This window comes from Gopherus flavomarginatus, chromosome 9, assembly GCF_025201925.1.
Source record: "Gopherus flavomarginatus isolate rGopFla2 chromosome 9, rGopFla2.mat.asm, whole genome shotgun sequence".
In the NCBI taxonomy this organism is placed as follows: domain Eukaryota; kingdom Metazoa; phylum Chordata; order Testudines; family Testudinidae; genus Gopherus; species Gopherus flavomarginatus.
The window spans coordinates 79605911-79627651 of record NC_066625.1 but is presented as its reverse complement, the minus strand read 5'-3'; the positions used below and the strand labels follow the sequence as shown (position 1 = coordinate 79627651).

General features: G+C 42.9%; 1 protein-coding gene across 3 annotated transcripts in view; it reads left to right on the top strand.

Moving 5' to 3' along the window:
- The window catches only part of AKAP13 (A-kinase anchoring protein 13), a 343718-nt gene that overhangs the window by 187040 nt on the left and 134937 nt on the right, over nucleotides 1–21741 (top strand). For all 3 annotated transcript variants that reach the window (XM_050967379.1, XM_050967378.1, XM_050967380.1), the window contains one exon: nucleotides 3031–3107. In XM_050967379.1, coding sequence (XP_050823336.1) covers nucleotides 3031–3107 — 77 coding nt within the window. The remainder of the gene's footprint in view (nucleotides 1–3030; nucleotides 3108–21741) is intronic.

The following is a 21741-nucleotide window of genomic DNA, read 5'->3' as shown; positions in this document are numbered from 1 at the left end:
TCTAGCTGTGTAAGTTTTTTAATTTATGTTAACTGCTTCTGATGACATCGCACTCTTTCATCTCATCCCCATGTCATGTGATCAGTTTAATAAGATTTAGAGTTCACCAAAGCAAAATCAAGTCTACATCCAAACATCTTTTCAGGGCCTGGTCCTAAAGTGCAGTGAAGTCAAGGGGAGACTCTCATGCCTCTTGTAGAAAGTCTTACGAACCTCAAGCAGTACCTAGGGGTTGGGCTTTTTATTCAGCACTGAATTACCCCTGTGAAATGGGATTTTCCATGCAAGCTATTTGAATAGTGCATATTTGGCCTGACTCGCATTTGGGCAAGCAAGCAGTTGGGGTATGATGCTGAAGTTCGGACTCCCAACAGATAAGACGACACACATTGGCCTGGTTTCTACCGTAACTAAGTCACGAATAGCGTGCCTTGTTCTCTAGAGATTCCTCTTGAACAAATTGCACTAATGGATCTCCTGGCAGGTCCAGGCCTTTAGAGAGAATTTATTGGCTGGCATATGCTTAATTTCCATGAGTAGAATTTTACCATTTCTACTTTCCAGCCCCTAACCTCATCAACACCACAGGGACAGAAAGATTTGGCTGTCCAGAAAGGTTTTCACTAGCATTTATTTCAGCAGCTAGGGTGGCAGGTTCCACTGGAGACCAGTTTTATTAATAATAACAATATTACTTAAAGTGCTCCATGCCTGAATGCCTCTGTGATGTATTTCAACACTAGTTTATGGGTTTGGGATATTCTTTCTTAGTAGAAGTGCTTGTGTTCCGGAAGTAAAGTGCACAGAATTGCTTCTTCCAAATCACATGCTGGACCAGTCCAAGTGATTATATGGAAGCCCACAAAGGACAAAACCTGGAAGTCAGATTTGGCTGGGTTAAATTCATATATGTAAACAGTGCTCAGACAACGATTTGCAAAGATAAAGCCCTTAAATTATACATCTAGCCAATCACAGTTGTTACAGGTTAACAACAAAAATAAGGCCTGATCTTGCTACCATTGAAGTCAATGGATGTTTAACTGTTGGCTTTAATGGAAGTAGGATTAGACATGTCCCTTGCCCTCTCTTCAGGATCTTAAAACACTTTACAAACACAAATGAATTTATCATCACAACGCCACTGGGAAGGAGACAACTATCATTATGATCCCCATTTCTCAGATGGGGAAGCTGAGGCACAGTCAGTTTAAGCAACTTGTCCAAAGCCACAGAGGAAATCTGTGTCAGAGCCAGGAAGAGAACCCCGATATCCAGTACTGTGTTTTAGCAACAAGATTGTTCCTTCCACCCCTATACTTAAGGGGCACCTTCTTGCATTCATGATAGCAGCCTGTCTGTTCCCAGGGGTCCCGTCTGCACATATAAGCACGGTTCCTTGTTTATATGTGCAGCCTGGGACCCCAGGGTGGCTCCCTTCCCTCTCTATGCCTGGGGGAGTTAGGGTGCACATGCTGGGCGTTAACAGGCTGACATTTCTCAGGGGCCCATTCCTGCAGGATTATTATCCTTTCTGACATCTCATTTCAAGAGTTTGTGAGGGAGGGTCACCCTTCCTGGCTGAACCCTCCTTCTTATCATAAATACATGATCACTGGCTGTTTTGCCAACAAACTAGTGTCCCCTGGGTGATTCTCGCATGTGCTCAGAACTGTTGCTGAATTGTCTCTGGGTTTTTAGTCGGTTCTGCTGTTAACAACCCATAAACTCATCAGGTCTTTCTGTCAGATACCACAGCATTGTGTTAATTTGTAATTTATTTGAATTGCATAGCAAGTGGTGTGTAGCAAAGTATCCTTAATGCCCTTAAGACAGACTAGCATGCACTATCAGTGTCAACTACTTTTTTCAGTGGTTTTAATTTAAGATGGAACTGTGGTTTCCTACTGCATCCTTTTGTACAAATGATCCGCTACAAATTGTCAGTTAAAAATCCTTTTGATTCCTATAATGCTCAGTTACAGATGGCTAGGAGAAGACTGATGTGCCTAGGGGTTAGAGCAGGGGGACAGGGGTGTTGCGTTCTGTCCCTGGCTCAGCCACTGACTCACTGACACTTTAGTCAAATCACTTCACCTCTCTGCACTGCTGTAGAATGGGAATATTTATATAACTCGCAAGGGGGCTAGTGAAGCTTCATTCACTGTCTCTGAAGTATTTTGTAATCCATGGCTCTTGAGAAGTGGAAATTGGTTTTAGATTTAAGTCCTGGTCTGTGTAGGTGTCACAAGACAAAAATGGTTATTTGAAGTGGGAAAGGTGCAGCGAAAGAAAACGCTGGTGTAAATGGTGATCGTTTAAGTTTTACATGTAAATTTCTGAGAAGAGAGAACAGTGGGGACACAAAGTTTCTCTTGTGTTCCATCAACACTATTACCAGAAAAAAAAATGTCCAGACAGTTGCCAAATTTGGATGGAGACTGACTTGCCTTACTACTCTCTGGCACCTAATCCACCACTTCAGGTTAAGGAGAAGAGGCATGTGTTGAGATGCTGGCATTGCATTAAACACTTGAAAGTTTAGAAAATATTCTTGCCTCCCATCTGTCTCCATGTTATGGTAAAGAATCATAGAAGATTAGGGTTGGAAGAGACCTCAGGAAGTCATCTAGTCCAACCCTCTTCTCAAAGCAGGACCAACCCCAACTAAATCAGAGACAAACAAATATATACTTTTTGATCATACAGCAGGAATAATGGAAGTCAAGTCTTCTTTGGTGTAAACATATATGCAAATATAACCTAGATTTCAAGCTTCACATAGAGCCATCTGTAGAAGTCTAGTCCTGTGGTTTCTGTGTGCTCACTGCTGTTTCGTAGTTTCCTTCATTCACAGACACCATAGTTGTAAAATTACTAATAAACAAGCAGCAAAGTCAGGAATGAAACCAGCTGTTGGAAGGAAAATAACGCCTGTCAAGTTTTTTAGAACTATTTGGATAAACAGAGAAACAGCCGCCTTGGGGGAAGTTTGTTTAAATCTACTTTGCAAACCTTCTGTCCTTACAGAAAAGCTGGAGATGAAAACTGAAGATGAGGTGGATTTTTTGAAAGACCTCAGAGAGCATGCAGTTTCTGAAGGAACAGTAAGTGTCATTTTTGCATCTTTATCCTGTACATTGCAATGCTTTCAAAAGACATGTCTCTGCAGCTGCTGATGATCAGCTGGGTTGCTGATTTCCTTTCCACAGCGGCTGTGAAGCTAAACATAAGTTATACATTTTTCTTTTCTTTAAAACCTTCTAAAAATAGCATTGATTGTTAGTCCTCCTTATTTTTGAAATGGTATTTAGTTTAAAATAAAAAGATGATAAAAGACAAATTAAAAGATCAAACGCACAAAAAGTTTTGACGGTCTCATAACGTATGATAGATAAAATTCAGGTGTGTTGGTGCCCCACAATATGAGGTTGTCCAAAGTTGAGGTGGTCCAAAGGGGAGGTCCAAAGATTCCCTCCCCCCCCACAGTATTTCTGTAGCTCATAGTGTAGTTAACATAAAATTATTGTTCATAAGTGTGTACAGAGAGACAGCATGGTCCAGTGGATAGGACAGTGCACTGGAAGTCAGGAGATATGGTTTTGTATGTGACTCTGTCCTGTTGCCTTGTGCAAGTCACTTCCTCTCTGTGCTTCTGTGTCTCCTCCCACCAGTCATCTGTTTAATTGTTAATTGTTAATTCGTCAGAGCAGGGGACTATTAACTATGGCCTACTCTATGCTAGAAAGTTAGGTTGACCTAGCTTCATCCCTCAAGGATATGAATTTTTCACATTCCTAAAAGACGTAGTTAAGCCGACCTAAGCCCCAGTGTGGACAGTGCTAGGTCAAACGAAAAGTTCTTCCGTCGATATAGCTACCACCTCTTGGAGAGGTGGATTTACTAAAGACCTCTTCCGTCTCTGTGGTAAGTGTCTATGCTATAGTGGCGCAACTACAGCTGTGATGCTGTAGTGTTTCTAGTGTGGACGTAGCCTGTGTGTTTGCGCAGTGCTTAGCACAGTGGCACCCCAATTTTGTTTGGAGTCTATATGCACTGCAGTATTGCAAATAAATAATTATCATAAGCCCAAATACAGGGGGAACCAAATCTGAAGGGGAAAGAGGAACCATAAAATGGGAGACACCAGGAAAAAGACCAGGCAGGAAGTTTGAAATGAAGTGGGGTTATTTTGTGTTAAACATTTTCTGTCACCGTCAGCTATCACCATTTTGAGGATTAATTACAATAAAAGCTAGGGTATCACATTTGTTTGAGATGGAGTTAAGTTGTGGTTTAAATCAGCCTTCATGCATTTTGCTCTGTTATAAGCTGTCTGTCTTTTGATGTTATCTGTCCCAATTGTCTTTGAAGCATTTTCAGTAGTGTGCGTGTGCACTGTTTTAGAGCAGCTGTGTTTCTGTGTTAGTTTATAATTAAGAAGCTAATGTTATAATAGTAAACAATATAGATATGAAGTAACATTACAGGGTGGAGCCCAGAGAATTCTTCTCTGCACATTAATGAAAGCTCTTTGGGCGGTAAAATAATCTTGCCAAAGCAGACAATAAAATCAGGCTTATTTTTATAGGTTTTTACCAAGTTAAGGCTGAGTTTGTAATTGTTAACTCAGCGACTAACCAGGGACTAGTGTTGTTAACCTTCCAATCTAAAATGTGTGTGCTTCAATAAATGTCTTTCATTATCATAATGCTGTAGTGTAAAGATGCTGACTGTTCTTCACCCACCCCTTCTAGATAATTTTCATGACTAATCCCTGGGTGTCTGCTTGTATAGCAGGATCTATTTAGACAAATGCAAAAAAGAACACACCCCCTATTTCATTTATTTCAAGCAACATGCATCTCAAAAGAGGAACAAAAATAAAGGTATTGAATTTAGGTATTGTTTTATGTGTTTCTTAAACAAATGTTAATGTCAATGTAGGTGGTATGATACTTCAATATAAATCTGGCTGCAGCTTTGTCCTGTCCCTTTGCTTCCCTGGTGAGGGAAGGAGCATGCTCAGATTAGCTAACCTCCCTGGCCCCTTTTTAAATCTGGCTTTTCTGGTGTGGGATCTGGAGCACCAAGAGAATGGAAAGTTTGCTGCAGAAGGAGTGACAGTTTCCTGTTGCTAAGTTCAACAAAAACAACATAACAACTGTACTATATTAAGGCCATTTTAAAAAAACAGCTGAAGATTTATAAATAGAGCTTAATTCACACATGTAGCTTTAGCTGGTGGCTAGGTTTAGGCTGCAGATGGGAGGGGGAGGAGAATCACAAAATATAGATGTGCTGCTCTCTCTCTTCTCTGCTACTGTTTTATGTAGTGTTAATTTCACATAGCCAGGGATTTTTCAGGTGCCTGTTGCCTTCTCATTAGTGGGCCATTTTGTGGTTAGTAAAAGTGGTTTCTTAGCTTGCACCAAATAGGGACTTTTTATTGTTTGCACCTACTCATGGGTTTTGTTTATCAAAGATTCTTTAGTGATGTTGGGAAGCAAAGTGAAAGTAACCACATTTTTCATGTCTGAAATTTGCACAGTAGTACAGCATTTGCGTATTTATAATTCAAAAATAAACTTGTGTGGAGAGCAAAAAGCATTGACCCTTGTCTCTAAAAGAGAGAAGCTTCATTATCCTGAGCCTGTTGCATGACACATGTGAACATGGGGGTGGGGAGAATTCTGTATACCACTTATGGTTTAGTCTTCTAGCCAAAGGAGTAATTGGATAGCTGGTGCACAGCGATTCTACTCACTTGAGCATTATCTGTACAGTTACCTATCCTGTCCCAGAATACTTTGCTTGACTGTGGATCTTGAGCATGTGATGGAAAGGCTGCCGCTGAAAAGGATTTAGGAAAAGGGTGGCTTTGAGGGTAGCAAACATTAAGAATATAACAGGAAAAGAGTACATGAGAAGGGTAGTTCTGAGTGGAAGCTTCTGAATTTAACAATCAACATTTGGATTTGGTTTCTCTGTACACAGAAGCACACACTGTGTTTGAGTTCATTGATATAAATAGCTACTGTTGTCATAAATACTGTTAAACACAACCTAGGAAGATCTTCTTTACTGTCACAATGGTGGGGCTGGGTGTTCCAAAGTACCTGTTCATTGCTGCTCTTTGCCATCCGATAATTATTTGGAGATGAAATTGTTTGCTCTTCCATCCTACTTCCTGTAAGGTTTCTCCAATTAAAGTGGGCTTTTAAAGTGGGAATTTCTCAAATGTCCTAGAACTGCTTCCTTGGAAATTATATTTGTTCAGTTTTAGGTCCAATTTTGTAGCAAGAATTTCCCAACTTGTTAAAGAACTAGGGGCCACCAAATGAAATTAATAGGCAGTACATTTAAAACAAATCAAAGGAAGTATTTCTTCACACAATGCACAGTCAACCTGTGGAACTCCTTGCCAGAGGATGTTGTGAAGGCCAAGACCATAACAGGGTTCAAACAAGAACTAGATAAATTCATGGAGGATAGGTCCATCAGTGGCTATTAGCCAGGATGGGCAGGAATTTTGTCTCTAGCCTCTGTTTGCCATAAGTTGGGAATGAGCGACAAGGGATGGATCACTTGATGATTACTTGTTCTGTTCATTCCCTCTGAGGCATCTGGCACTGGCCACTGTCTGAAGACAGGATACTGGGCTAGGTGGGCCTTTGGTCTGACCCAGTTGGGCCGTTCTTCATGCATTTATCAGTATGTACTATAAACTGTGGTTATGTCTGAGATTGTAATTAGCTACTTCTTTGTGTCTCCTTTTGTATTTTGTTTGGGGAGCATAAGTGGAATTGGGGACAATAGCAGGATATGATAAATTCATGTTAAACTTTCACTTCAAAAACGGAATGACTCTAGACTCTTCATCCAGGGGTCAAGGCGTACTGATGGGAAACCTGTCCTAGCTTTAATACATGGTTATATTCAAGCTTAGCAGACTTGACTTAGTTTCAGTAAACTGACGACATGTCAGATTATTTGTGCTCTGACAGCCTTAAATCTTTATTAAGTCTCTACTTTTTGAAGAGTTAAATGAGCCTGACTTTGTGTTTGTATTTAGAAATGGAACCTTGTAGCTGTGGGGGGTCAAATTACTGCTTTCTGAAGTACACTTCCCCTTTTGTTGGCCCCAGAAATAAATTGCAGCTGTTTTATTCCTTGAATCGCTTTGTGTAGCAATGACACAATGGAAGAAACTGCCTTTCTTGGTTCTTGATTTTTTTTGAGTGTCCAGGGTAACAGTTGGTAGCTGGCCAATGAGAACACAAAGCTGGTTCACTAGGAGTTGTCCTTTTTGCTTATTTTGTTCATTTATCATATATTGTTGATATTTTGCACCCTCCCTTTAAAAGATGGAAAGTTTTCAAGGACTGTGTATTTTCAACAAAAGGTACGTTGCCGGTAAAAGTGGAATTTGTAATGATCTTTGCGTGGAGGGAAGCAAAACTAAGTAAGCTGTTTGCACTTTTCGACATGTCCACTTCTTCGATAAGAAAACACAAATGACAGGTGCTAGCCACATCATTTACTTCACTGGTAGGTGCTCAGGTACCATGGTGATGGATGCAGTAGATGCTTGACTAGAATATACTAGATAATGCTGCTTTTATACCCTTCTATAAGCCTTTTTGTTCTGTGTTTGCACAGTTCCTGGCATAACAGAGTTCTGGTCTATGACATGTCTCCTGGGCACTACTGCAGTACAAATTATTAAAAATAATAAATTGTTATTTAACTTTCTTTCCAGCTTAGTCTCCCACATTTGAGGTTGTTAGCACTTACATTCAACTACAGCACTTAGAAGAAATGGAATTGAATTACTAAACCTAATATTTGCATATATGCTTAGGGTTACTTATGTGAGAGACATATGCACCCAAAAAACACAAAACCAAAATTTTTTTAAGATCCAAAACAATTAGCAACATAAGTGTATTGGTTTTAAATTTAAAACTGCATTTTAAAGTTTTATATTTGAAACCATTTCTCTTTTATTTATCCCCAAGCCCTGAGCTCAAAGCTATATACTTACCTCATTTTAATAAATAAATCTGTTGGCTTTTTCAATAGCATTATTTTTATTATTTCTTGTAGCTTTTAGGACAGGGGCACCTTTTAGACCCTCAGGACACTGGTAGCTCTGCCACTGGGATGCGTGAACCACTGCCCCACAGGGAAATGAGAAAATAAAATAAAGATTTTCCAGAAGTAACTAATGATTTTGAGCACCTTAATTTTTGGGGGTCCAACTCGACACATTTTAAAGGGACCTGATTTTGAGAGGGTGGGCTCTTAACACTTTCTAGAAGTCAGGCCCCTTTTGAGGCATCTCACATTAGCTATCCAATAATTGATGTGCTCAAAATCATTAATCACTTTTGAAGATTTTGGTCATGATTTTATAATCCTGGCAATATTGTGTGTCATTGTGGCTCCTCACAATGAAGGATCCATTCAGGGGCAGCTGCACCAGTGACTCATACTGTGTAGTAAATATCACAATAGGTGACTCTGAAGCAACAGTAGCAGCCATAGTAGTATTTTATCGAACAACCTTACAACAGCCAGTGCCTTTTCAAAACTCGGACCGTCCTAATAGAACAGCAGAAGAGTGTTATAGTCTTCACTTAAAATATTGATCAAGACATTTGGAATGAGGTAAGTGAACAAAGCCCAGCATATATCATGGTCAGTGAATACAAAGATTATGTTAAAGTTGTAGCTAATTACAGGCATTCCTGGTAGTGATATCTAAAGTTAAGGTTGCCCACTACTTACCATCATAAGACCTTAGAATATCAGGGTTGGAAGGGACCTCAGGCGGTCATCTAGTCCAACCCCCTGCTCAACGCAGAACCGATCCCCAACTAAATCATAAGCATGAGTGGGCATCTCAGGGACAGGGCATGACCAGTATTTGAACCCAGGACCACTGGCATCCAAAGCTTAGGTGCTAACCCTAGGCCATAGAGCCTTGTTCAGAATTGCTGACAAGTTTGACAGACAGTAACCATTCAGGCTGAAATTTTCCATGCCCGGTGTCAGCCTCAATCTGAATTTTTTGGGGGAAGTTTTAGTTAAAATGATTCATCTGTTTCTGAAATTAATGAAAAGTACTTTTTGACCAAGTTAAAAAAATGCTTACAACCATTTAATTGAGGAACTCTAGTGCCCCCATGCTTTGGAGCACGGAATTGAAATTTGGCAGGGGTCACCCTGGTGTCAGAGTTGTGCCTTTTTATGTTCCTATGAAAATCTGTCCAAATTTGGCCAAGATATGACTCCAGAAAATCTCAGTTTGAACATGTTCAGTAGAAAGTTAGTTTTGCAGCTAAATTCTCCAAAGATTCTGACTGTACTGAGCATGCTTCAACCGGGATGGCAAGGGCTGAATAAACTTTCCCTATACCTGCACCTTCTGGCAGCCAGGGGCTAGTGTGGCACCCAGCGCTGGAACCGAGCGTTAGAAAACTGCCTTCTGCTTTCAGAATATAGAGGGGTGAGGAATTGGGAAGTAGAAGGGTCCTTACCTCCTTGAAGGAGTCATGGAGGATGGGAGACAAGAGTTGGAGGATGAAGGGAGCAAAGAGGATCAGGAGCTGAGGGAGGACGCAAGACTCGGAGGGGAGCATGTGATAGAATTTCTGTTTTATATTTTTGTAATTAGGAAATTACTTTTAACAAACAAACAAAAATAGACATTAAACGAACGTTAAGGTTGCAAAGTCAAGGACATAAAAGTTAGGAAATGCCAAAATTAAAGGTCGTCTGTACAATCCTAATTCAGCCTCCTTGTTAATCTTTAATTGCATGACTGCATAGTATATTTTCTATTCGACCCCGCCTCATTCAGTGATTGTGTAGTGTGGAAAATTTCAATTGAATGGCTGAAGTTTGGCAGTTATAAGCAACTGAGAACCTTAGCTGTAGGTGGCCCTATGGCCTTTGCCTATTAAATTCTTTGTGCCATTTGCCTTTTTAAAATGTTTTACTGCATTTGTAACAATTATAAATGTGGAAGGAAGCCATGCAGGAGAGACGATCCCGCTGAAATAACTTGCAGTTCTTGAAGACCACATTGCTTTTCTGTGAGTGATGCAACGAGGATCAATCTCCTCCACCCTTCCAGAGCTGACAAGGAGAGGAGTGGAGTGGAAGAAATGAGCCAAAAATGGGATGTTGTATCAGTGTTTCCATTACCATGCGTTCTGCTTACTCTAGGAAGGGTGACACACTGGGCCAGAACTTTAGTCCAGTCATTGTCACAGACCTTTCTCACACCCACTAGTATCCTGTCTCTAGCTGGGTCATTCACAGAGCACAGGCTGCTGTGGTCTGAGGGGAAATTATGTCATATGGTCAAACTTTTTTTTTTTTTTACTTCTCACTTTTAATCTCAGTGTTCTACTGAATAACATTCCCTTTTATGTTTTTGTTAGCTTTAAATGGTAAGTATGTTCTGATTTCAGTTTTCCCCTCACAAAGGCGATTTTCACTGTTAACGTTGTGTGAGAATATGCAGTTCCCTCTCTGTTCCGTCCCCCTGCACCACCACCACCCCCCGGCACCAGTGAAAAGCCTGTGCATCTCCAAATAGACTTGAAGGTCAGAAGGGACCATTGTGATCATCTAGTCTGACCTCCTGCACATAGCAGGCCACAGAACCTCACCCACTCCTGAAATAGACCCCTAACCTCTGGCTGAGTTAGATGAAGTCCTCGAATCATGGTTTTAAGATTTCAAGTTACAAAGAATCCACCATTTACTAGTTTAAACCTGCAAGTGACCAGTGCCCTGTGCTGCAGAGGAAGGCAAAAAACCCCAGTGTCTCTGCCAAATGGGCCCAGTGGAAAATTCCTTGCCGACCCCAAATCTGGCGATCAGTTAGACCCTGAGCATGTGAGCAGGACCCCGAAGGCAGATACCTGGGAAAGAATTCTCTGTAGTAACTTAGAGCCCTCCCCATGTTCCATCTCCGTCAGCTGGGGAGTTTTATTACTGGCGGTCACCATTGGGCCACATCCCATTGTAGGAAATCTCATCATACTATCTCCTCAGCTCAGATGTTTGCCTTTGGATTACCAAAGCAGCATATTCCATAGTGTGTACTTTCTAGAGTTAGAATGACTATAAAATGCAAGGAAACTAAAATAGGTTACTAGCCTGAGACTATCCTGAACAAGTATTACCAGAACTTTTTCTATTTTGTAACTCGGCAGCAGGAAGGCTTTCACAGTACTCATTTTTTTTCTTCCCACATTTTGTCTGTGATGTCATAGATGAGATTTCCTTCATGCCTACATCCCAGTAATCCTCAGTTGAATATAATAATGTCCAAGTTTCAGATCACAGGATTCCTGGAAAGCAGTAAAAGGGGCAGTACCACAAAGCAATGTTTCCCAAACTTGGGATGCTGCTTGTGCAGGGAAAGTCCCTGGCAGACCAGGCCGGTTTGTTTACCTGCCGCATCCGCAGGTGCGGCCGATCGTGGCTCCCATTGGCCGCGGCTCACTGCTCCAGGCCAATGGGAGCTGCAGGAAGCGGCGGCCAGTACGTCCCTCGACCTGCATTCGTCCGCTGACTCCTGAAAGCCAGTGTCCCAGTTGAGGACCCCTGTTCTAGTGTATTCTGTGAATACTGTACTTTATGGTAATTTTCACTGTACACGATTTTCCTCTTAAGCGCTGACCTTAGAACCTAACCCCTGCGTAAGATGTGACTCCACTGTAGTGTAAAAAAAAATTGGGGGGCACCGCTTTTTGGTGCCCTCAAATCTTGGTGCCCTAGGCAGCCGCCTGGTTCGCCTAGTGGTTACACTGGCCCTGACCGTCAGGACTTCTGAACTTTATGTAGAATTTCTGTATTCACCCTCATTTGTACCAAAAGCCAGATCACATCTTCAGATGCTGATGCTTCTAAAATGCAGGGGATAATACTGACTTTTCTATTGAAGGAGAACCCAGAAGTATGAGTGGGACACCAGAACAATGTTTCTTTTTACCATCACTTAGGACATTCCCTTCACCAATTTGTTGTTTTCCTGTGATCTGTGTTTGGCCTGCTGTTTTGGAATAAACCCACCATGGAGCCTGTAACCAGATATATGACTCAGTTTTGCAGTGGTTTAGTGAAGTACATCATAGCAGCGGTGGGATAGCGAGAGATGTTGCTTTGGAACTAGCCTGCTTGTGGTTCTTGTCTTCTTATTTCCCTCTCCTCTCAGCTTGCTTGGGTTTTTTTAATCTGTTTTGTATGTACGTGTATTTAATGAAAAACAAAATTGGCACTATAATGGGATTTCTAGTTCTCAGTGGGCCCAGAAACCTCTCCTTTGAATCACCAGTGAATTTAGCTGTTCCTTCCTCTTCCTGTTTATCATTTAAGTGCCCACAGTGTGCTCAGTGCTGTATAAAACAGAAGTGATGGCAGTTCTTGTCCCAAACAATGTACTGTATATAGAATAGATGCAGAACCAATGTTGCTTTTTGCGGGGAAGAAGAATGTTCTTGGGAGGACTTTTTGTTTTCCTTGCTCTGTGGATATTATTGTTATTTTGTATAGGAACAACTAACTCTCTGGGCAAGTTCTTGCAGTAATTGCAAAATTAAGCCTGAAGCAAATCGTCATGGTTTAGCATGAATCACCTTAAGAAAAGACTTTTTCTTGGAAGTCTTCCTCGTCCCTTTAATACAGGGATGCAGAAAGGTGCCTCTGTGCATTTTGTATGTGCTTGTTACTTTCTTCAAGTGTCACGTGCTTTCCTTTCCTGCAGAGAGTGCCCTTCTGTGTCTCTTTCTGGTAGTACAGTAATAATTTCTTTTACCAGTGTTGTGACAATGATCTGTTTGTGTCCCCACCAGCATTTCGCTACATACACAATATTGTGCATTCCCCTTTCCATTACTGCGTATCTTTGTTGGTGAGATAAGAAGCAAGAAAGCGAAGCCCTACCCTTTCTAACTCATTAGCTCTAAGACCTGGTATTGAGCCTGCTCAACATTGAGCATGGTGACTTGTTTTTCCTCTGTCTGAGATTGTACTCGCCTCCGTAAATCAGAGTGAGAGCCCAAATTCTGATTTATTTCACATTCAACTTTTAGCTCAGCCTCCACAGGCAGCTGAACACATTACAGAGAATTCCTAAAAGCAGTTAGAAGGGATATTGCTATTGCAGATTGGCATATAATACAATTGTAGAAAGGTGGGCAATAAAATGCTTGTTTCAATTTTCAATCTGAGATCTGACACCCAGGAGCTTAGCAATCTCTGCGATCTCTTCTAAATGCTGCAGCACAGTTCTCAGTGTTGCTTATCAAGCACAGAAACATTGATGGATGTGGACAGCTGGAATGTGTTGTCATCACTGACAAGTATTTCTCAAGTATCAGAGGGGTAGCTGTGTTAGTCTGGATCTGTAAAAAAGTGACAGAGTCCTGTGGCACCTTATAGACTAAGGCCTGGGCTACACTAGCGGGATGAGGTTCAAACTAATATACACAACTTCAGCTACACTAGTCGTGTAGCTGAAGTCCAAGTATCTTAGGTCGACTTACCTGGCCATCCTAATGGCAGCGAGTCGACTGCCGCAGCTCCCCCGTCGACTCTGCGTACTCCTCCTGCTGAGGTGGAGTACGGACGTCGTTTCGGGGATTGATTTATCACATCCAGATGAGACGCGATAAATCGATCCCCGATATATTGAACACTACCTGCTGATGTGGCGGGTAGTATAGACATGCCCTTACAGACGTATTGGAGCATAAGCTTTCATGGGTGAATACTCACTTCGTCAGATTCGTCAGTATTTCTCAATCATTTTCCCCCCTTCCCTCCTTTTCTTTTTTCTTTTTGACCTTGCATTTCTTCCCCTGTGATTGCAGGATGAACACCTGCATGCCCAGAAGGAGGAAGACAAACCTGTTTGCCTCACAGTTGTGCTTGAGCGTTCTCTGATATTTGGCAAAGGGAAATTTTCCACCACTTCACTCACAGAGGTGCAGCCAAAGGGACAGGTCATGGTTGCCACAGGGGAACTGGAATAACTTCTTGCCAAACAGGAGCTTGTTTTAATGGAAAGATGTCTTTTAATGGGAAGGGTTGTTAATATTAGGTTCCCTGGGATCAAGGTGGAACAAATATTGTACTTCGCTTTATTTGGCAGGACTCTTAGTTGGGGATCAGACCAGCTTTCCATCCTCAGTAACAAGGGACTGGCTTGAGTTGGGTTGATGCCTTTTCCTGTGTGAGAGGTTGAGAGACCTGTTAATTGTGAAGTGAGAATGCTATTTCTTTGGGGATGATCAGAAAGGAATGAGTCCCTTGTGGAGTGGGAGACCCAAGAGGCTGAGTGGAGTTGGGTTTTATGGGGAAGATTATATTTTGGGGGACTGAGGGCAGTGGGAAGCAGTAGATTTTTTTGGTAAGAGACACCCTGTGCTTACAGCTGACCCTGGAGTGTCTATTTGGACTCTCATCTGGAGCATTCCACTGCTACCTTAGGGTGGCTGAGACCGTTGAATAATGATGCAACACACTGGAAATGTGGATGCTGAGTGGATATATTGGTTGCAAGGTTTGGGTCCTCAATCACTGCAGTAGTAGATAGAGGGAAACAGAACAGGATAAAAATAACGTAGTGCTGAAACTGGAGCCTGAAAGGTAAACAAATGCAGAATGCTACAGCCTGCTTATTAAGTGGTATGTCTTGGCAGTAACACACCAGCACCTGTGCTCTATCTGCAATGACTACCTGTTGGTTTGTGAGAGTGATTTAAGGGGGTGTAGATGAATGAAGCCTGAAATGACCTGGAATCTGCTTTCCTTTCTTCCTATGCCAGACTGCTGCTGCGGGCAGCAGAGATGCTCAAGCTGGAGCTCTCTTGGTAGGAATGGCACCTTAACTCTGTAATTAACTATTTTACTCCCTACTGTTCTCTCAGTCTGAAACAGGCTTCAGAGCCCTCTTCATGTCCCGTTTCTCTACCAAGGTTTTGGGGAGGAAGGGAGGGAAGGGGATAGGGAGGACAGGGGTTCGCAGTTGTGGCGGGATATTGTTGGTGCGTTGGTTGGGTTGCTCTCAGCTTTGGTAAATGCTTATCCTTTGGGGAAGCTGCCAGATTTTGTGTTGTATTTTTAAAATTGTCAGAGACATCTGGATCCCAGAGTATGTGCTTTTTCTCTTGCTCTCTTTCTGCGATAAATCTAAATAAATAGATTGATTAAATAACTGGCCCATTAGTGAGGAACCCAACACTTAGAGCAGGGCTCAGCAACCTTTCAGAAGTGATGTGCTGAGTCATCATTTATTCACTCTAATTTAAGGTTTTGTGTGCTGGTAATACATTTTAACATTTTTAGAAAGTCTCTTTCTATAAGTCCATAATGTATAACTAAACTATTGTTGTATGTAAAGTAAATAAGATTTTTTTTTAATGTTTAAGAAGCTTCATTTAAAATTAAGTTAAAATGCAGAGCTCCGCAGACCGGTGGCCAGGACCCAGGCAGTGTGAGTGCCACTGAAAATCAGCTTTCGTGCCGCCTTCGGCACACGTGCCATAGGTTGCCTACCCCTGACTTAGAGAATGCTCTGGCCAGCTCCTCACCCTAGCCCTTCTCAGTGCATCTCACTTGCCTCTAATTTGGACTTTGCCTTTGGGATTTTCTAGGCTGATCTCTCCTTCATGGTATTAGTTTTTATTGTGCTCCAGGTACCAGGGTTGCCTCTTGGCTGTGTGGCTCCTCAGATTCCTAAACCTATCCTCCCATTCAAGAGCAGGGCTCTGCCTATTTCCGATAAGTGAGCTCTGTTTGCATTAGCTTTCCTTGTTACCATTCTTTTGGGAAAGTGTTGCTGCAAATAAACAGATATCCAGCCAGATTCTAGTAACACATGATAGCATAAAAACAAAGGAGTTTTGAAGAAAAAAGCAGTCAGCTGCATTCAGGCCAGAAGAGTGTGAGGAAAATTCTCTGAGCATTGTCTTTTCTTCCTGTCTGTGTAAGAATATAATGAAAAGGTCTTCGTCAAGTACCTACTGATAGATACTACAATGCAAGAGCTTTCCCAACTCGTTGTGGTTCTTTCTCTGTTAGGAGGATAAAGCTAACAGACAAACTTATTATACCAGTAGCTGAGCTAAGTTTCTTGTTGATTTCTAACTGAACTTTAGGTTTCTGAGAAAAGCACAAAAATGAAATGTATGTATGTAGTGTGATGAGTAATAACTGTTCTCCAAGTGGTAAGTAATGTTGTCTGGCAGGTTAGCTACCTTTGGCAGGTCTGCTTTTTAAATATATGATGTGTCTCCTTTTACGGCAGATGTCTGGGGTCGCAGTACTGAAACAGCAGAAGGGTGGTAGGCTGCGAGTGAGGTTGTTGGCAGAGCTGTGAGGGGGACATGGGGTAAGGAGGCCAGGTGTGGAATATCAGAGGATGCTGCAGGTCAGAATTTTGGTATATTAGCAGTGCGCTGTGTGAGACTCAGGCCTAGAATAATAGGGAGTGCTGCAAGTCAGGATTAAAGTGTATTAACCGTGCAATGAAAGCATCCCTCTGGGCATTGCATTTTCTTGGTTTCATAGCTAATGCCAATGATTAAGAAATGAAAAAGGAAAAGGAGCTTCTCAGTTTAAGCATAGTCTGGCCATCACCCTTTTAGCTTTAATGCAAGGAGTATGGCCTCTGTCGGCTTCTTTACCAGGCCCCCCGTGGGGACTGTCTTTAGTGCTGGAGTTAGGGGTGAGCATTGGGCAAAGGACCTGACTAATGTTTCTTTCCATATTTCTCTGAAGCTGACCTAGTCGAGAGAGCACAAAATGGCAACAGCTGTTGAAAAAGCCATAATTGTTTGACTATCCCAGCAGATGTTCCCATAGGGCATTTAAGTTGTCCCAGCCCCCGATACAGTGAGGGAAGGGGATGGAGGAGGAGGATCCTAATATATATTTTTAATCCTCTAAAAAAGGTTTTGCTGTTGGCCAAAACATCACAGGCAGTCAGAAAAGCTGCAAACAGAAGTACACCGAAGTATATTGTGTTTCTTTAAACATTTCTAACTTTAGCTTAAATCCTGTCTTTTCCCCTGTTACTGAATGCCTTGGTTCAGAAAGAAAATGTTTTTCTTTCATAACTTTTGGATCTTTTGCTGACTCTCCCCCTCACCCCACCCCCTTTACCGTCTGTATAAATAAACCCATTTAACAAAACCCGATCCTCTTATAAACATGGAATAAGGACAGCATCCCACATATGGGATTCATTAGTTTTTGCATGTTTTGAAGTACTTGTTTTTTTCTAACTGCTAACTTCAAAAACTTGAGACACTAATGCTGCATAATAGCCAAAAGGGCTCGCTGAGTCAGCTACAGTTCCAGCGTTGGGTGGAAGGGCTTTGTAGATCAATTAATTAACCATTCCATAATGGGAAGGAATTTCTTGCTTTACAAAATAATCTCTTGTAATTCTTGCATCCTCCAAATTCTTTTGTTTTGCTTTTAATTGATTTCACAGGGACCTACTTTGCTGAAAACTCTGGAGGTTTTCATGCTTCTGAGTCTAGTAGACATTTCTGCTGTAAGGCCTCTGAGAATGCTAGGAAATATTCCCTTCATCCCTCATTTAATGGAATGTAATCTCTGATTTAAAAAAAATAAATAAATTTTTTAAATCTCCTTCCTTGGAGCTGTTAGCCAGAGACCTGAGATCATCCTTTTTATTCAAGAACAAACTGCTGAGTTACCTGTGGCCATGTCTACATCTAAAATTTTGCAGCGCTGGTTGTTACAGCTGTATTAGTACAGCTGTATAGGGCCAGCGCTGCAGAGTGGCCACACTTACAGCAACCAGCGCTGCAAGTGGTGTTAGATGTGGCCACACTGCAGCGCTGTTGGGCGGCTTCAAGGGGGGTTCGGGGAACGCGAGAGCAAACCGGAAAAGGAGACCAGCTTCGCCGCGGTTTGCTCTCGCGTTCCCCGAACCACCCTGCAAACCGCAGGGAAGAAGACCTGCTTGTTCGGGGAACGCGAGAGCAAACCGCGGCGAAGCTGGTCTCCTTTCCCGGTTTGCTCTCGCGTTCCCCGAACCACCCTGCAAACCGCAGGGAAGGAGACCTGCTTGTTCGGGGGTTCGGGGAACGAGAGAGCAAACCGGGAAAGGAGACCAGCTTCGCCGCGGTTTGCTCTCGCGTTCCCCGAACCACCCTGCAAACCGCAGGGAAGGAGACCTGCTTGTTCGGGGAACGCGAGAGCAAACCGCGGCGAAGCTGGTCTCCTTTCCCGGTTTGCTCTCGCGTTCCCCGAACCACCCTGCAAACCGCAGGGAAGGAGACCTGCTTGTTCGGGGGTTCGGGGAACGAGAGAGCAAACCGGGAAAGGAGACCAGCTTCACCGCGGTTTGCTCTCGCGTTCCCGGAACCACCCAGCAAACCTCAGGGAAGGAGACCTGCTTGCTCGGGGTTCGGGGAACGAGAGAGCAAACCGGGAAAGGAGACCAGCTTCGCCGCGGTTTGCTCTCGCGTTCCCGGAACCACCCAGCAAACCTCAGGGAAGGAGACCTGCTTGCTCGGGGTTCGGGGAACGCGAGAGCAAGCCGGGGAAGGAGACCAGCTTGATTACCAGAGGCTTCCTCAGGTATGCTGGGATACCTGCTTATTCCACGGAGGTCAAGAAAAGCGCTGGTAAGTGTCTATACTTGATTACCAGCGCTGGATCACCAGCGCTGGATCCTCTACACCCGAGACAAAACGGGAGTACGGCCAGCGCTGCAAACAGGGAGTTGCAGCGCTGGTGGTGCCCTGCAGATGTGTACACCTCCTAAGTTGCAGCGCTGTAACTCCCTCACCAGCGCTGCAACTTTCTGATGTAGACAAGCCCTGTGACATCAGGAGTTTTAACTGAGGAAGGAAGATCCCAGGTTAATCTCTCTAGTACCCCCAGGGAACTTCCAAAACTCTCAAGCATCTTGAATGCTTCTGTGTGGCATTCCCCCCCCCCCCCCCGTGCGTCCTGTGCCCAGTAGGTGGGGTTTACTGCAGTACCAGCAAGTCTGCACTTCTAATGCCTTGAGGGGTGTGATTCAGCAAGGCGAAGGTAACTGTGTTGGGGAGGTATGTGGTCATGAAAGTGAAATAGACAAAGCCTCTCTAAAACACATTCAGTAACCTGAGCTTCCCACAGCTTCCAAGCTCATTCCAAGGTAGAACTGACATTATTAGAAGCAAAGAGAGCACTATTCCACTGAGACGCTCTGCCAGCAGGAACGGATTTATTCCAGTGGGGCTCTGTGATAAACTGGAAGGAATGGCAACCTTCATGTACTATATTATGAGCCAAATTTCTTACTGAATAGCTGTAGTATGTAGCATTCCATAATCATAAAAATAAATATTGTTTTTCTTTTCTGTAAAAATGTCAACAATAAGGCTTAGGCTGTGATATCTGCCTGCCAACACCACGTCCAGACTACCCCACCGTATCGGCGGGTTAAAATCGATTGCTCGGGGATCGATATATCGCGTCTAGTCTAGACGCGATATATCGATCCCTGAGCGCGCTTACATCGATTCCGGAACTCCATCAATCCGAACGGAGTTCCGGAATCGACACGGAGAGCCGCGGACATCGATCCCGCGCCGTCTGGACGGGTGAGTAATTCGATCTTAGATATTCGACTTCAGCTACGTTATTCACGTAGCTGAAGTTGCGTATCTAAGATCGATTTTCCTCCCCTAGTCTGGACGAGGCCTAAGTAAGAGATGCTTTTTATCCCCTGAAGTGCCTCTTGTAGTATTATGTAAAGCTGTGAAGAAGAGGCATCTTAGGCATGTTCTGCTACAGCAGAGAAGTATCTGGTCATGTTTTGGATATGTCTGTAAATTGGAGCTTAGTTTTGTATTCCTTGGGGACCCTACCCTTTCCCTCCCTCCAGTCCCCTATTGAAATCTATGGGGCACAAAGATACATGAAGTGTATGGATTTCTAAAGTGCCCTTCGTTGCAGGATCCAGATGTCTATCCATTCCTTACTGGGCTCATCCATTGTAAATAATAGTGAGCAAAAATGCTGCGATAGAGGACTTTCCAGGTGACACAAACATATAGATGAATAAACGAGTTGATATTTGAAATTTGGTTATAAAACAGAACTTGCAGACAGAAAGAGTTGTGCCAAATGCACTCCTCGTAAAGTTGGGCTTTAATTGTCTTTGTTTCCTGCTCTGTTTTGTTGTAAGTCATTTTATCCTAAAGAAGGCATGAAAATATCAGTTTTATGTGAGTATAGGTATGAGATCTTATTGGAATCGTTGATATTGTTCACCATCTGCTTAGGAGGGCATGAATGCCTTAGATCAGTGTTTCTCAAACTAGGGCTGCCATTTGTTCATGGAAAGCCCCTGGCGGGCCGGGCTGATTTGTTTACCTGCCACTTCCGCAGGTTCGGCCCATCGCAGCTCCCAGTGGCTGCAGTTTGCAGCAGGTAAACAAACTGATGCGACCCATCAGGGGCTTTCCCTGAACAAGCGGCGGCCCTACTTTGAGAACCACTGCTGTAGATTGCTGCAGTCATCGACTATTCCAATTACCATTAGAGTTTGTGATGCACTGCCCATCTCCATCCCTCCCCACACCTCCCCCAAAAAATGTTTTTTGGAAGGACAAAACAAATAATGCGGTGTCTTCTCTTCCCTGCTTTTTTCAGTAGCAGCCAAACAAAACATTGATCTGGAAATGCAGTCCAATGGTGGCTGCTTTTGTACACCAATCTTCTACTTCCCCACCACTTCTGCTTCCAGTCTTACAGCTGCTTGATGAAAGAGCAGACACCCCCCACCCCCTTTTGACAAAATGCCCAGCAGGGACCATAGGCTGGATTGTGTGTACTCCCCAGTCTAGTCCAAAGTGTGTGAATCCTACAGACTTAAAGAAAAGTACCATAGGAAGCTGAATCATTTTCTGGCCTGAGCTCTGCATTTGAATTATCCTTCTGTGTTATTCAGTTTGATGAAAGCAATTTAAACTAAAAGCTTAAAAGAAAAGCAGAATATGAATACTTTTCCAGTCTAAACTGTGTCATTTTAGGATGTCTAGCAGTTTTCCTCATTGATTTTGTATGTGGGTTTTGTTGGACCTTGTCAGCCAGGTGGTCTATCTAATCTACTATCCTGTCTCCCTTATTAGCTAAATATGTAATATTTCTTGGGGGAAGACCTCACCTGCCCTAAGTCCTCTAAGACAATTGTGTACACTTGTAGGAACACAGGAATTGCCATAATGGATCAGAGCCATGGTCCATCAGATCCAGTATCCTGACTCCGAGAGTGGCAAGCAGCAGATGCTTCAGAGTAGGCAGCTGTGAGATAATCTGTCCCCTACATCAGACCCAAATCCTAAATTTAAATCCTAAAGCATTGTGTGGAATATTTCTTTCAGAACGTATTAGCATTAACTGTTACAACTCTGGGTATTCTAGTCATTCAGATGAATGTCCAATCTCTTTTTGAACCTCACTAAGTTTATGGCCTTTTTGTCATCCTGTGACAATGAGTTCCACAGTCTCGTTGCACATTGTGTGAAAACTGTTTCCTTTTATCAGTAGTGTATTTGCCGTCTTTTAATTTCACTGAATGGGAGAGCAGAAGCCTGCAGTCTACCTCTTCTGTACTATTCACTATTTTATGTACTTTTATGTCCCCTTTTATTCATCTCCTTTCTGAGGTAAACAATCTGATCT